This window comes from Pelmatolapia mariae, linkage group LG15 (assembly GCF_036321145.2).
Source record: "Pelmatolapia mariae isolate MD_Pm_ZW linkage group LG15, Pm_UMD_F_2, whole genome shotgun sequence".
Taxonomy (NCBI): Eukaryota; Metazoa; Chordata; class Actinopteri; order Cichliformes; family Cichlidae; genus Pelmatolapia; species Pelmatolapia mariae.
The window spans coordinates 15,865,665-15,881,990 of NC_086240.1; the positions used below are offsets into that span (position 1 = coordinate 15,865,665).

At 40.6% G+C, this 16,326-nt stretch overlaps 2 protein-coding genes across 2 annotated transcripts in view; both read left to right on the plus strand.

Moving 5' to 3' along the window:
• ppp2r5a (protein phosphatase 2, regulatory subunit B', alpha isoform) overlaps nt 1–4,076 on the plus strand; it is a 56,922-nt gene extending 52,846 nt beyond the window's left edge. The window contains exons 12-13 of the mRNA XM_063495109.1: nt 775–876; nt 1,967–4,076. Coding sequence (XP_063351179.1) covers nt 775–876; nt 1,967–2,210 — 346 coding nt within the window. The 3' untranslated portion in view covers nt 2,211–4,076. The remainder of the gene's footprint in view (nt 1–774; nt 877–1,966) is intronic.
• A 1,989-nt stretch (nt 4,077–6,065) lies between these two features.
• opn8c (opsin 8, group member c) lies at nt 6,066–11,917 on the plus strand. The gene is made up of 4 exons (XM_063496110.1): nt 6,066–6,168; nt 7,770–8,063; nt 8,195–8,526; nt 10,678–11,917. The coding sequence occupies exons 1-4, from the start codon at nt 6,066–6,068 to the stop codon at nt 11,179–11,181; spliced, it is 1,233 nt and encodes a 410-aa protein (XP_063352180.1). The 3' UTR covers nt 11,182–11,917.
• Nucleotides 11,918–16,326: the final 4,409 nt, after the last annotated feature.

Here is a 16,326-nt window from a genome sequence, read left to right on the forward strand (position 1 = left end):
GAGAGAATTGTTATGTAACAAATAAAAGTCAAAGGACTGCTTTCAACCACATCTATGAAAAATGTGCACTGAAACCTGTTGCTGTGTCTGTGTTAAGGCTGCTCTCGTGAGCTTTTCTTAAGAATGTGTTGACATGTACACATAGCAGGCGAGACAAAAAGACGCCATTATGTGTGGCACGTCTCACACATTATTTAGCATAGATCTTGGAGGTCAAAGTATTACAAACCTCTCTGAGAACAGTGCATGCTCTTGGAATAGCTTAAAACAATGAATATTGTTCCAGCTTTCCTGAAGCCAACAGTCATCTGTCATACACATTTACGAGTAGGATGTAGCTCGTGTGTTTTTCTGCATCGCTTTGTACTGTTTTCACTGTAAAAGCGGTGAAGCTAAAGCTAATATGGCTAATTCATTCAGCTGATTTGCCATCCTGTTTATGATTAGCTGCACTCACACTTCTGGATTCAGGTTGTCAGTTGCCATTTGGCACTTAGAGACTTGTTGACACGCACACACAAAACTTTGGGATGTGTGTAATCCAGTTATTTCTTAAAACAAGGTTTGAGCATCACAAAAACTACAGAAGTTTCTAACAAAAATGTAAAGGCACTAGGAGATGGAGAAATGTGTGTGAAAACTAGAGTGTTGGCTGGTTTGGGAATGATTCACCAGCAAATAGATTTTCTGCACAGTTACAGTGAAATATGATATTAAGCCACTCGTGCACATTTCACAGCTGTGTTGCTGATGTCAGTCTCTGTTGTGTTGCAGGACAATCGTAGCTCTAGTCTACAATGTGCTGAAGACGCTGATGGAGATGAACTGCACACTGTTCGATGAGTTGACGTCCTCCTATAAAGCAGACCGGCAACGGTGAGTGACTCGAACACTCGTTTTCCTGTCGTGTTTCTGTTATCTAGAGGGAAAAAAACTGTCTCTGAAGTGTTAATGTAATGCTGTGCAGCCTCTGATGCATAACTTCAGATATCATTTACAATGTTTTGGCTGATCTCATCTCTCTGTTTAATGTTTAATAGTGAAGAAATGCTCATTTTGGTTTGTTTTATGCATTTATCATTACATTTAAAGCCAAGTTCTGTGTTCTTCCCACCACAGGATTATTCATTAATTGCACAACATTCACCTGTCGCTTAGTCACTGCCAAACATTCATGCTTGAACAGATCACTTCATGTAGAATGAAATGACACGGCTGATGGCACCAACGATGTGTCCAAATCACGCTCTGCTTGAGGTTTTAAGAATCACAGCCGACACAGCAGAAGGTGTTTTAGTGAATGGGAGCAGAAGACGAGTGTCAGCAGGTCAAAGTAAAACTCACGCCTCCTCATGCAAATTCATTTAATGTTTAGCAACCAGAAGCAGAGTGGAGGAAAAGGAAGAAAACGAGTATTATATCCAGCATGGCTGACAATGTTTCTGCTTGTAATAATGAATAAGAATTTAGAGGATCAAGTCATTTAGTTTTAATCATAATCATAATTAGGACATCTACGCTCTTTTAGTTTTTGTCAACTACATATAAAACTGACTAAAATATAAAATGTCAAACTTTGTTTTTACCAGTGAATGTTGCTACACACAGTTTAGTCTGTTATTTTCTGCGAAGTGTGTCCTTATGTCTCTTCACTTCCTCCCAAGCGTTCACATTTTGTAACGTTGTTAGCCAAAGCCCTCTCCTGATTCCCCAGGGTCAGATCAAATGTGCGCGTCTGATCTTACTACACAGCTTAATTAGTTCAGATTGGATGTCATCTCTCCAGAACATCTTGTTTTTATGAATTTCATCATATTTTTTTGTCCTCATGCATTAGTTTTTATTTCGTTAGGAAAAGAGAGGTTGTTTTGATTAAAACTGTGATGAAAATTATTGGTTTGGCGATATCAACACTAGTGTCTGGTGTTTTGCTTTGTTTTTGTTTTTAAATACTGTGATTTCACAGGGAAAAGAAGAAGGAGCAGGAGAGAGAAGAGCTGTGGAAGAAGCTGGAGGAGCTGAAGCTCGGCGACATGCCGCTGGTCCAGAACAACAGCCACGGGCTGCCGAGTGTCCAAAACAACAACAACAACAATAATAGTAACAGTAACCACGAGGACCAGGAAAGGAGCGCCGCTGCCGTCACCGCAGACGACAAAGACCCTGACGCCACCGCAGCCGTCAGCGAGAGCACCCCATGTGCCAAATGACACCGGACGTCAGTGTTTTACTCTGTAACGGTTTGATGCTGCGTTCAGGACTGCCAGGGTAGGATTAACAGAGACGTAAAAACACAAATCACACCTCAGCAGTATATGAAATCTACTTAGAGTGAACGCCAGCATTTCTTTGGCAAGAAAAAAAATCTATATTTCAACTTAAGACTATTTTTGGATGTTACAGTGTGGCTGCAGTATACTGTTTATTTGTCTGATCAAAGATTTATCCTTTCACATTTAGTTTCTTAACTGAAAATGTTTCTTTTCATTATATTCGTTGTATGATACGCGGGGACGGGGGAGGAGATAACGATGACTTGAATTCAATATTTCCGATTTGTGCTGCACTTAGAAGAGCTGAACAGCTATTTAAAGATGTCTATTTTTAATGTGCTTTTTCCTCATCGCTGCCAACTTAAGAGAACGGCAAAAACTTATTATTTTTTGTTTTTTGGGGTGGGGTGGGGGGGTGTTTGGGACCAGACCCAAAAAGTAAACATTTGGTGTGCATTAAGATGCAGGAAAGCTAAAGAAGACAGCCATGTCCTTTTTTAAAGATGGCCAAAATGGATAGAGATATTAATCCCAGATATAGAGTGAGCGCTCTGTAAATGACTCTACCTGAGACGATGAATTTAATGAACAGTAAGACTAAACACTTATTTTTGTGTTTCAGGTGTTGGTAAAAATGTATTCATCTGGGTGATGCTGATTTGAAAAACGCAGAGCTGTGTTTATAAAATTATTTACACTAAAGTATTGAGAAAGAGCTTTTCAACAAAGGAAATATTTTTCTTAATAACTGGAGTTTTAAAGGAGGAGTTCAGCATTGTTTCTTTTTTTAAGGCGAGGGGAAGAGGTTGAATATATGTGGTGAATGTGAAGCAGCTGGCCTGGCTCTATCCTGAGAAATAAAATCCACCCAAACAGCACCTCCAAAGCTTAAAAATTAAAAAGAGATGTGGTTTGTCTAATCCATGCAGACGCCTGCAGTGTTAGAGGAGTTGGAGAAGCTGGTGGGTGAACTTTATTAGCTTCAGGCTGCTTATCTAAACCAATCTTCACCTCTTACTCAGATATTTCCCAAGCTGCTAAACTATTCCTTTAAAAATGAAAAGAGAGAGAGACCTACAGTGCTATATTTTTCCAGTGTATTGATAACCCGAATATTTTTGGATGTTTCCTTTTTTTTTTTTCTTTTTTCTTTTTTTTGCAGCTGGCTCATGATGGGATGCAGGATGCGCTTGAGTGTATATTTGTCGCGTGGGTGTATATGTGTATATGTTAGCTTGGAGGCTACTTAAAGGGAAAATGCCACTCGGTTTCTGATTTGATGTACAGCGTAACATTTCAGTGGTCTGAGAAAAGTGCAGTCAGTGCAAAGACTTCCACACGTCTTATACATTTGATGCACAGAAGGCTTTCGTGTTACCATGTATTTTTATGTCCTAACCAAATGAGGCCCTTTATGACGTAGTGCAACAAAGGAAACCCAGTCTTTTACCATCTATGCCTCTTCACTGTCTCTTTTCTACAGACTTCATGAAGTCACGATTGCTTTTATTCTCCAGTTTCTGATGTTGACAACTGATGAACGTCTTCATTAAACTAGTGTAACTGCCATTGGATTGTAGGAACGACTCGTGAGAGGGTTTCTTTCTCTCGACTGAATGGCTTTCCCTCTGAAGCTCGTAGTTTTCAAGCTTTATATTTTAGGTCAAGTCTTTCTGATGCCTTTTCTGTCAGTACAGCATTCCAGCCTCTGTGACATTGAAAGAAACTACATGGGGAGCCTGTTTTGTAATCACAGATCTTATTTAGGTTTCACCATTAAATAAAGTCTACTTTATCTTTCTACTCAAAGCCTCCAGTTGTCTTTTTTTTCCCTCCTTTGACTTTTTTGCTTTCTTGCAGTTCTTCATAGAGGTCAGCAGATGGTGCCTCGACCTGCCATAAGCAACAGTGATGATTATTATGCTTCCTATTGTGCAGCTCGGGGACCAGAACCTTCCCTGATGTGAAAATACATGGGAACTTAGCATAAAATTAAGTATTTTCAAATGTAGATCAATTATCTGAATCATTAAGTTTTAAATACTTGGTTTTTGGTTTCAAGGGCTCATGAAATCAGCTCACCAGAAGTTTGTTCTAACCTTTGTGAAGCAGCCATCACAACATGATTGCACCGAGGTCATAAAGGGATGGACAGGGTCAACGGCAACCAGGTAGCCTCCGACATGTAAATGAACCTCCCACTATTACGCCACCAACGGTTGATACAAGGCTTGATGGATCCATGCTTTCATGCTTGCATTTATCCAATTATGTGTTGCCCGTGTGAACTGTAGTTCAATTTCCTTTTCTTGAAACAGGAAACCCACACCGGGTGTCACTCCTGCTGCTATCACCATCTGCATCAAGACTTGACGTATTGTGCATTCAGAGATGCTCTTCTGCACATTTTCTGCACATCTTGGATGTAATGAGTGGTTATTTGGGTTACTCAGTTTTCCTCACTTCAAAGCAGTCTGGCCATTTTCCTCTGACGTCAACAAGGTATCTTCACCCAGAGAACTGCTGCTCACTGGATGTTTTCATTTTTTTAGGCCATCCTCTGTGAAGCCAAAAGATGGTTGTCTGAGGTAGGCTGTTTGACAACAACCATACAAGTCACTTTTATCACTTTTGTTCCCAATTCTGATGCTCAGTTTGAACTTCAGCATGCCATCTTCACCGTGTCCACATAGCAAAATGTGCAAAATGAGTTGACGGGCACGTCTGCCAATAAATGTGTGGCTCAAAAAGATGAGCTACAAGTGAATCTCCGTTTAGCTGAACTGACCAGCAGCTGAAACAGCAGGTCGTAGTTTTAACAGGTTTTGCAACACAGCTTTCAGGAGTGTACACTTGCATTTAATCCACTTAATCTTCCGAAAAGTTTAGCAAATAAGATTTTGTGCATTGGTCTCACACACTGTGAGCCATGTGTAGCTTTTTTAGATCTCTACACGTCACCTATCACTTTCTGACCTCTGCATGGTGACATGTTGGTCTTTTGAGGCCAGAAGTGCCATATTTGGATGAGAGGGTGACTAATGCACCAGACTACTAAAACACTTGATATTCACTCACCAAAAAAGAATCATAAATGTCCCAGATGGTCTATATTAGTCAAAAAAAATCCCATTAAAAATGCTTCAAAAGGAACCACAGCATAAACACAGCTTGCGATGATCCACCTACAGGTGTGTGTCAGCACACCAGGAAATCAAAGCAGCCATGCCACCTTTAGTTAGAAAACACCACCTTCTCTATAGTTATTGTGAGGGCAGAAATCAGCCACAAAGAATGAAAACCAGTCTTTGTACCACGCTGTGAAAAGTTCATCTAATCTCTTAAGTTTTTGTTTTTAATGTGGAAGTCTGACTCGCTTATAGACCCAGCCTCAACTGGCTGCTGGAGGAACTGCAGTTTCTGGCTCTCTGATGTGGTTTTCCCCTGGAAGTTGAAGTCAACAAAATGTAGAGGAATCATAATATTGCAGGATTAAAAATAAACTAAACTATAATACCTTAGCATAAATGTAAACATAGCTGGTTAGACTGTTAAAGCCCAGGCTGTTGGAGATATTGTGGTGGCATTTGCAAGTTAAGCCAAAGTCCTTATAACGTCCTGGTTTATAGACCTCCTGGATCCCCATCCTCTGTGTATTTAACGGACATCACACACTTGAGTTACCATGGCGACAGGACCCTGTGCATAAAAGAAAGTCAGCCTCATCTCCCTTTGACAGACGGGACTGGATTTCAGCCGCTGCAGCATCAGCAACACCAGCAGCAGCGACCGATGCCTCTGAACTCCTCTGATGGAAACCGGACCACCTCCGCCTTCACCTCCAAACTGACCCCAGCTGCTGACATATGCGTGGGACTGGCCATCTTCTCCATCAGTATGCTCATTTATCTGTTCTCTCTATTTCTGCTTTACTTGGAAAACAAAAATGCTGTTGGCTATTTTTAATAAGGTTCATTCACACCTTTAAGTTATAAAACTGCTTTAATTTCCACTAAATATAAAGTATTTAAACTTTAATCATTTAATTTTCCTTTTCTTTCCATTGGTTAGTTTTCAGTGAACTTCTCAGATCTTATAATTTGACTTTTGTCTGCAGGGCTCAGTCGCTCATTAAACTAGTTACACCAGTGCTGAAGGTGTGCATTGCAATAGCAGTAACTATAAGTAAGGATTTAACCTGTATTGTATTTGCCTCTAAGACGTCAATAATCCAGTTATTCTGCATGGTGGCTCTCACTTTGATGTGTACGACCTAAAAATGAACTCCTAGCATGTTAGACTGCTGGGCAAATAATGCAAAGTGCCCATAAGAAGGTTATTCTGCTAAAGATGGTTTTCTTAGATTTTCCACACAAGTATACCACATCTGCCGACATCAGGTGATTCTCAAACTAATGAGCAACACTCATATTAACAGCTGGATATCTCAAAATAAGAGGGAAATATTTGTTGTTGGTCCAAAAAGTCAAGAACAAATAAAATTGTTCCTATTTGTTACCCGCGTCCTTGAAACACAGTGATCAAAACAGGAATCTTGGCAGAGTTTTCGTACAGTGATCTCAGGGTTTTGATCCAGAACTGCTTTCTACCACTTCAATTTTTATTTCAAACTTAACTCAGTCAGAGCATTCATATCGAGCAGCTTAGACTACCGTAACACTCTTCATGCAGGATTATCCAAATCATCTGCTGGACCTCTGCCCATCCAGCAGCCAGAGGCCTTACACATAAGAAGCCACTTCTATTAGTTCATTAAGCCTTCAGTGGTTTGGCCCCGCAGTACATCTCTGACATGCTCATTATTGGACCTGTCAGGTCATCAGGTGCAGATCTTTTAACAGAATTAGATCCAAGTGTACTGAGAGTGCTTTTTTCACAAGCTTACACTAAAACCTTTAAACCCTGAACCATTAAATAATTTCTTTTTTTTCCTATTAAACCTTCTTACAAATTATAAAAATGAGAATAAAAACATAAAAATGTATTTGCTTATGTGAGTTTTGTGGAATTTATTTAGTTTTTTCAGGGGGAAGCAAATCACACTGATGTAGTCAGAAAACCTCGGTTATCAAATATGATACCCTCGGCATTAAGGGTTTAAGCGTGTTGTATTTTATTTTTATATATACTTTTATATTGCTTTTTTTTAATTGCCTTGAGCCATCGTTGTGAGCCTATGTTTTTATCTTTATATTAAACAACATTGACATTACCTGTAATTAAATGTGCTATTTAAGTAAAACTGACATTGGCATATCTGATGGGAACATTTTCCATGGGATACACTCACTTTAAAGTAATAATAATGCCCTTTTGAAGGTATAAAATATGTAAACGTTTTTTGCTTTGTCTCAAAAACTTTTTAAATGTTTGCTAACATTTTGGTCATAGCAATTATAAAAATAGTGTTGCTTCCAAAGAGGCCAAATACTAAACTAATGCAGCAGTTTCCTTCTGATCTTCTTCCCGGTGCAGCTCTGCTCTCTGTCCTGGGGAATGGGCTGGTGCTGGTGATCTGTTACCTCAGGAGGAAGAAGATGGTGGGCTCGGAGCTGCTGTGCGTCAACCTGGCTGTTGTCGACTTCCTCTCCTGCATCTGCTTCTACCCGCTCGCCATCCTGTCCTCCTTCCACCACGCCTGGCTGGGAGAAAACGTCACGTGCGTTTACTACGGCTTCGGCTGCTACATCTTTGGCTTGTGCGGCATGTTCACCATCACTGCCATCAGCATCATCCGCTACCTAAAGACCTGCTACAGCTTGGCTTACGGTGAGGACTGTTCTAATTAATAAGAATTAGATTCTACGAGTAGTAGTAGTAGTAGTAGTTTCATGTAACTCGTGTCCCAAATGCCCCCAATCCCTTGCAGTCTCTATCCTTTTTTTGCCTTCTTGCTGTAGCTGTGTGGCTGAAAGGAGCCAACATCCGCCTCTTGTGCTGTGCTATCTGGCTGGTTGCTACAGTGTGGTCCAGCTTCCCTATGTTCGGCTGGGGCGAGTACGTCCCTGAGCCTTACGGACTGTCCTGCACAATCGCCTGGCGGGGTTATCACACCTCCGCCAAGGATGCCTTCTATGTCATCTGCTCCTTTGCCTGCTTCACGCTGGTTCCCGTCCTCCTCATTGTGGTGTCGCAGTGCAGGATCCTCTACAAGGTGTCCCACTTCTCCTACTCGCTGTCTGCTAGGGGCATCCGCAACAACCTGCGCCACGCTGAGAAGCGGCTCTCCATGGTGAGCTTCAGTCTTTATATTATCTCTGCAGACTTGATTTAGCATGACAATTTAATTCTTCACACTTGCTGTAGGTGCTTTAAGCTGACAGGGTCCCCAGCAACAGGAGCTTAGGCTGGAGACCTCAGTCACACCAACATGACAAAGCTGAGAGTTTGAGTTGACTTAAATGTAAACTTAAGAAAAACACACATGAACTGAGAATGTTGAGAGAATCCAGTCCAGGCAGTGCTCGAATTTGCTGCTCAGTGCACACCAACAGGAAATTCTCCATCAGTGGTCAAATAGTGCCAAAAATGACCACCCGTGTCTCTTCCTGATAACTGATCCTTGACCTCATCATCAGGTAACTACACCAGACTAGTCAGGTCATATGAAAGAGAACAACCCGGATATCCCGTGAAAAACATCACTTGATTACCACAGCTGTAATTTTAAAGAAAAATTAATATATGCTAGCCTATAAAGTGAAACCAGATGCTTTTCATATTGAGCTCAGCTCATGTTGTCTGTTCCCACTGGGGAAATGATTAAGTGACAATGCAGCAAAGGATATTGAATAAGGAGGTGGCACGCAGGAGAAACAGAGAAACACCACAGAGAAGATTCAAGAATGTAGTGATGGAGGACATGCAGAGGTATAACAGAGGAGGATGCTAGAGGCAGGATGGAGATGGAGGCAGATGATCCAGAGAGATTAAAGAAATTTTTTTTCATTTACATGTAAAACTATGATCTGCACACAAGATAAAAACTTTATAAGAATTCAATTCAAGTTAAATAAGCTGTCTTTATAGAGTTACCTCAAGATGCTTTATCTTGCAAAGTAAAAACCCTGCAATATAAGAGCAGCTGGTGACAGTGGGAAGGAAGAAGTCGCTCTTGAAAGGAAGAGGCCTGCAGCAAAACTAGGCTGGGTGTGAACCATAAATATTACAACAGCAGGGTATGGCATTAAATGAAAAACAGGCTAATAATTCATTGTGAAGGTCGTACAGGCGATTCACATCTTTTACTCATCAGTCAATACTCATTGCTTTCATTTACCCCCCCTGTGCATTTTTATTGTACTTGGAGATCGCATCTAAACTTAGTTCTTCTTGGAGTTTTCAAGGCAACAGCATATCTTGGTATGTAACAGGGTTTTGAACAAATCTGATAATGACATGTATCTGTCAAAGACTTGGAGGCTCTTCTTCCAGCTTCAAGTGTTATCTCAGAACTAAACACTTGAGCCTCTTGTCTCTCCAAGTTGAGTCACACTTTATACTTGACTTGTCTTTTCTCTGTGCAACCTTTGATTTTAAATGTTTGACTCTCCTGCAGTTTATCACAGAGACTTTTCAGCCACATCAATCAATTCATTCATCCTCTGAATGGAAGGGAGGATGTAATCAGTTCCTTTTGTCTATTTTGTCTGTTTGTTAGCACTCTACTGCCCACGGGATTTTCACATTTCTTTGTGATTGTGGGTACCAATAACAGCTCAAGCTGATTTAAATTTGATGAAAATCGCCTCAAGGGCAAAACAAACCAATTTTATATTACTCACAATTTTTATTGATTGTCTTCATATTTTACAACAATCTAGACCTTGGAGAACAATAGTACCTAGGTTGGTTAAGCATTTGACCTTGACCTTTACTGTTAGCACCTAGGGTCAAAGTTGACCTTGAAAAATAATTCAAGAAATCCAGAGTACCAGGAGAGAGCCCACGAGACACAGAGTGCCCAGTGTAAGGCCCCAGATGACCAAGAGGTTGTAGGGAGGAGATGCCTCTGTTATGTTTTTTCTATTAATATTTAAGGGAACGGAAATAGGTTCATTCCAACCTCACGAGATGGAAAACATAAAGTAAAGATAAAAATATCGTTATATTTAAAAGAAACCCGTGTCGCTTTAAAAATAGAATCAGTGCCGTCATTTTTTCCTGAACACGTCAATATTCACATGACCGTACGAGATCCGTTACTAGGAAAGTGTAGACATGAAATATTTTAGTGTGCTGCACCACATGATGTTTGCTTTGTTTGAAAATGGATCGTTTCATAGGAAACAAGTTATCTGTGTGTCAGAGATGATTCATCAGGTCTCTGATTAGTTTCCAGTGTACTAACTTACCCTCTCTACTCTGTCGCTTCCCCTTCCAGATGTTTTTCTGCATCAGTTTGGGTTTTGTAATTGCCTGGGCCCCCTACGCTGTCGTGTCCTTCCTTTTCATTTTCCACAAGGAGCACCGGTACATGGCTCCGGAGGGTTTCGTGTTGCCCGCCCTCTTCGCCAAAAGCTCCCACATCTACAACCCATTCATCTACTTCTACTTCAACAAGACTTTCCAGCGGGAGCTCCACCGGCTGCTTCTCTCAACCTATCACAAGCTGGGAGGAAACAGAGTCGGGGTCCACGTTACCATGGCCCGTCAGGCCCCAAACCCCATCCATATTCAGCTCCAGGAACAAGGATCCAGCCAAAAGAATAAATTGGGCTCGTCTCAAGATGGAACTCAAAGCAAACGCAAACATAAACGCAAAGCACTGCAGAGCAGCAACAACCATGACAGGCTGGTGTACACCTGCTGGGGCTCCACATCGAAGAAAGCCTCCACCATCTCCAATAATAAACCTGCCAGGGCCTCCATGCCTATCTCTATATAAACTCTAACAAATTAATTAGGAGTCATTGCACTAATGTTTGAGAAATTGCTGACTTCGTCATGTATCCATACAAACAATAAGTCTAACCCACGTGTTCCAGGGTACCGCGTAGTGTTGCATCTGAGTTCACCGAGACGAGCAGTTCACATATTTGGGCTAATTCTGTGTTGCCAGTGTTTCCCCTGCAGTCGCCACAGCCTGCACCACTCTGTGTGTGTTGGGGAAGTTTTACAGTAAGAAACTTTTACCAAATGTCATCATCTATGTGGTCTTAACTTATCGTAAAGAAAGCTGAAGAGGTAAAAACCACATCAAAACTGTATAGATATATATTTTTTCCTCTTTTGTCTCTTGTTTCTTGATTCATGTTATTTGGATGAGCAGCTGTTGAGAAAAGCTGCGACCAGTCTGCCCGTTCTGCACGACTACGTTTTGATCACACACTCACACACGCACAATCAGTGAATGTATCTTTGTCGCTGTCCTCTTTTTCAAACAATAACTTGCCTGCATGTGATGCGTTTGTGGGCTCTGTAGTGCATTTGCTGATTTTGTAAGTTATGCGTGAGACTGCGAGAATGTATTTCGACCAGTGTGTGTCCAAATACTTCGACTCAGAGAGAAAGCATGTGAGGACTGTTCACAGGCGTCAAATGAACTGGAATTCAGCTTGACACTGGAATTACATTTTTTAAAAGGAGACTTGCAGTCTTTGAACATTTATATAATTTGGACATTTCAGTGTTTCATTTTTAATAAACTTATAAAACAACTCAAAACCTGTTTTTTTTTTTTTTCTTTTTCATTATGAAATATTGTTTCTTGGCATAGTGGCCATTGTTGTGGGGTTTTTTTAGGCACGTCTTAATATAAATGATTCATCATCAGTGTTTTAATCCTTATGTTGCCACACTAACGGCTAACTTCTGAGGAAAGCGGTGATGATTTGTCAGCCCAGACTGTGCCACGAAATTTCGTCACAACTGGGGAAACCCAGTTAAATTATTTTTTATCTAGTTAAATATTTTCTTCTGAAATAAATAAATCACTTCATCAGTGTGGAAATGTAATAATATCTCTGAATGACAACAACAACAACAACAAAGCCTTGATTATAAAAAGTAATCATTATTGGGTGCCATCAGTAATTTAAAAGGGACTGACTTTGTGTGTCTGCAGTACAACAGAATCGGAAGTACAAAAATCAAAACTGTTGTTCAAATTGGTTGACAAAGAGCAGGGGCTGGGAAAGCAGACTGGACCACAAAACTGTGAATAGAACATGTGAGATGGTTACTTTAAAGATGAACAACAAAAATCCTTGACATCTATTTTAAAAAGTACTGATGTGAAGCAGCGAAAAATCCACAACCTCAAAGAATAAAACGGCTGGGATGACTTTAGCAAAGGAACAGTTCAACAAAGAAATATTAGAAAGTTATGAGATGGGAAAAACTCCAACCAGACATGATTATTTACTGGTTCAAAGTCTGCGTCTGATACTCACAGAAGCCGTACCTAAAGCCCAAAGAGCGCAAACTAAATACTAAACATGGGAACTCTGATCTTCAGTGACGCCATTCGTGTCGCATATTTAAAATAAACGCACCCTTCCTTGACATTTTATTATCTCATTATCTCATTATCATGCTTATTCATTCACATTTAAGTGTAGCTGAAGTGTCTGGAAATTAATGAGAAACATTAATACAAGACCAGATCCATCTTAACTGAGAAAAAGGCTCCAAACCAGTCTATTCTCATTGTAATTATTTTCAAAATCTCTCAGGATTCTCGCATTTTTTATTCAGACCATGCAGCTGTCTGAGGGTTCAACAGCTGCATGAACTGAAAGCAATAAAGTTTCCTCACAGAGCAGAAATGCGAGGCTTCGTCTCGTGTCTTAGTGCTTGTCTAATCACTTAATAGCTTCTGAAATAGTGATCGGTGGCTAAATGATTTGTCTAGAGCTCCTGGGGTTTAGAAAGCTTATAGAGGCACTTCCTCAAATGACTTGTGGTGCCTTGATTTTTGTGTAAATGTGTCTCTAAACAACTGAAATTTCACAGCATAGTGAAGCACAGCAGAGGTATTATTTCCTGTAGCCCAAAAGCTGAGCTATGGGAGGATACACATTGACCTTCCAGTGTAAATGAGCAACTGTTGGCTGTTTACAGTTTGTTCCCGTCTCACAGAATGGTCTAAAAACAGTTACTGCTTCTATTTAAAAAAAGATAATTATCAAAGTCATGCACGATCAGCTTGCAGGTATGCTAATCAAGCTTTTTGCAGGAGCTTTGACGCTTGATGCTTGTGCAGACGGCCAAACAGTTTCCCACAGATTGTGTGTGTGTGTGTGTGTGTGTGTGAGAAGTCACATGCATACACAAATACACATGCACAGGAAAAACAAAGGGACTGAACGTGACCAAGAGGGCGACATTTCTGTCTTAGTGTACCAAAGCACCAAAATCCTGGACTCTGTGTTTCTATCAAAGGTCTTTGAAGATGAGCAGTGAGATGTGTAGCCGGTCTTTGTTTATGTGCTGGCGATGATGTAACCTCTCTTGACAATAGGCCGCATTGATGAGCCACAAAGCAGCTCAGTGTTTCCCTCATCATCCAAATCAGCAGGAGAGCCTAATTGCATCTCGCTGGTCTTCATCTGGAGTATTACAACGACGCCAAACACTCTCCAGAAAATGCTTTGAATGCGGCTATCATAGCTTTGTGTAATGCACTTGCTTATATTTGTTGGCTTTCATGTGTTTCTCTCTCTGCCTTCGTTTAAATGTCGTCGCACCTCAGCGTTAATCATTTGCTCTTTGATGCAGTGGTTAGCACTGTTGACTCACACCAACAAGGTCGTGGGTTCGAATCCACTGCCCGGCTCTCTCCAGGTACTTCAAATTCAGGCTTGTTAGGTTACTGCTGATACAACCAAATTTCCCCTTGTGGGACAATTAAAGGATTATTCTATTCTATTCTATTCTAATTGGTGATTCTAAAGTGGCCTTAAGTATGAATGTTATCATCTCTGACGACTGACGACCTGTCCAGGGTGTACGAATCCAGCCCACCTGTGACCCTCAATTGAAGCATTTAAGAAAATGGATAGATGGTTATTTTTCTGTGTGTTGTTTTGGTTTAATTTCACCTCAGTGTGCTCATCTATAGTCCCGTCTTTGCTCCAATCTACTGTTTTTGTTTCTTTTTCGTACATTCTGTTTCTGTGTTTAATCATTTTTGCACACTAGTATATTTAAACACATCATCAATCATGTATTACTTTTAATTTGATTTGAATTTGATACTCTTACACATGTATTCACAATTTATACCATTAAAAAAACAACAATAAACTGTAAAACTTTTTAAATGGACTAAATTAGTACATTCCTAGAACAAGCCCATCACTGCCAGCAGACAGGAAAGATCAAACCAGTCATGAAAACAGAGGCCTCCTCTGAATTGGCCTCATGCTGAGCTTTTGATAACTGCATGGAAACTTTTCCAAACAAGACTAAACGGAGTCCTCCAGGATCGTGGCCAGCTCAAAATTTTTACAGAAAGGCAAAGGTCCTGTTTGTTTGTTTGTGTGAATGTTTCCCTGCTGATAAATTAATTCTGGAGTTTCTGGAGTCTGTGTTTTCTTGCAGGACAGATGTAATAAAGAGTTTTCTGTCTGTGACCCACAGTAGAAAGGTTTGCGATTTCAGTGCTGAGTGAGGGCAAAATGAAAAAAGAAAGCAAACTAAAGTGAACGGGGCTGTTAGCATACAGTACGTAGGAAAAAAGTGCAAAACCATATCTCAAGCTTTTAACACTAAGATATGGCAGTCCGCCTACAGTAAACTGGCAGGCCAATCAAAGAGCGTTAATCAGAAAAGCAGCCAAGAGGCCCACGTTAACTCTAGAGGAGCTGCAGAGATCCACAGGTGGGAAAATCTGGACTCCCCAAATCTGGCTGTTGTAGAAGAGCGTCACGATGGAGGCCGTTGTTGAAAGAAAGCCGTAAGAAGTCTGCCACAAGCCATGAAGGGGACACAGCAAAGGTGCCCTGGTCAGATGAGACCAAAATTGAATCTTTGGGCCTACATGCAAAACCTAAATGTACATCTGCCTCTTGGCCAGGACTCCCTTGAAAAAGAGGTTTTTAATCTCAATGGGACATTCCTGGTTAAATAAAGGTTAAATAAAGGTTAAAAAAAAAAAATAAAAAAAAACATCGATTTGAAAACACAATCCCAGCTGTAAAACATGGTGGTGGCAGCATCATGCTGTGGGCACACTTTTCTCCTGCAGGGAAAGGAAAGCTGCTCAGAGCTGATGGAAAGATGAATGGATGTAAACACGGGGCAAACCTGGAAGAAAACCTATTGAAGGCTGAAAAAGACTTGAGAATGGGGAGGAGGTTTGACCTTAAACATACAGGCAGACTTAAATCCTGTTGAACATCTGTGGTGAGACTTGAAAATTGCTCTTCACAGACACCCTGCATCTAATTTGACTGCACTGGAGGTATTTTGCAAAGAAATCTGAGTCTGCAATCTGTAGATGTGTGAAGGTGGTAGAAACAGCCCAACAGAATTCAGTTAGTGTTACATCCCCAGTAATTAGGACTAGGGGATGAGGGGCCTTTTATTCGTAAAACTTTTTGAACACCAAGCATCATTTTTCTTCCACTTCACAATTATGAACTAGTTTGTGTTTGTCTATCACGTAAAATACCAATAAAACACACTGAAGCTTGTAGCTGTTTGGTAAAATGTGTTAAACGATCAACAAAAAAGATCAAGGTTTGTTGTTTTTTTTTTTTTTCAAATATAAAGAGGGAAGTAAGTGTGTGAGGTTATGTGGCCAGATTAGAAATGATATCTTCAAATTATCTCGAGACACTTTCAAGCATTCGTGATGTCCTGATGTTTATTCTGTCTGCTGCGAGATACCATCAGCTCTATCAAAATAGCACCTGAGCTGGGGGACTTTTTACAGTGAGTGGTTCTCTCTGCCAGAGAAATGACATTTATTATGCGCTGAAAAACAGTTTTCTCCTCCACAGTACACTGGCAAGCATGACTTCAAGTTAAAGGGATTGGCCCGACAATCAACCACAAAAACCACAGGTTAACAGCCAAAGCTGTG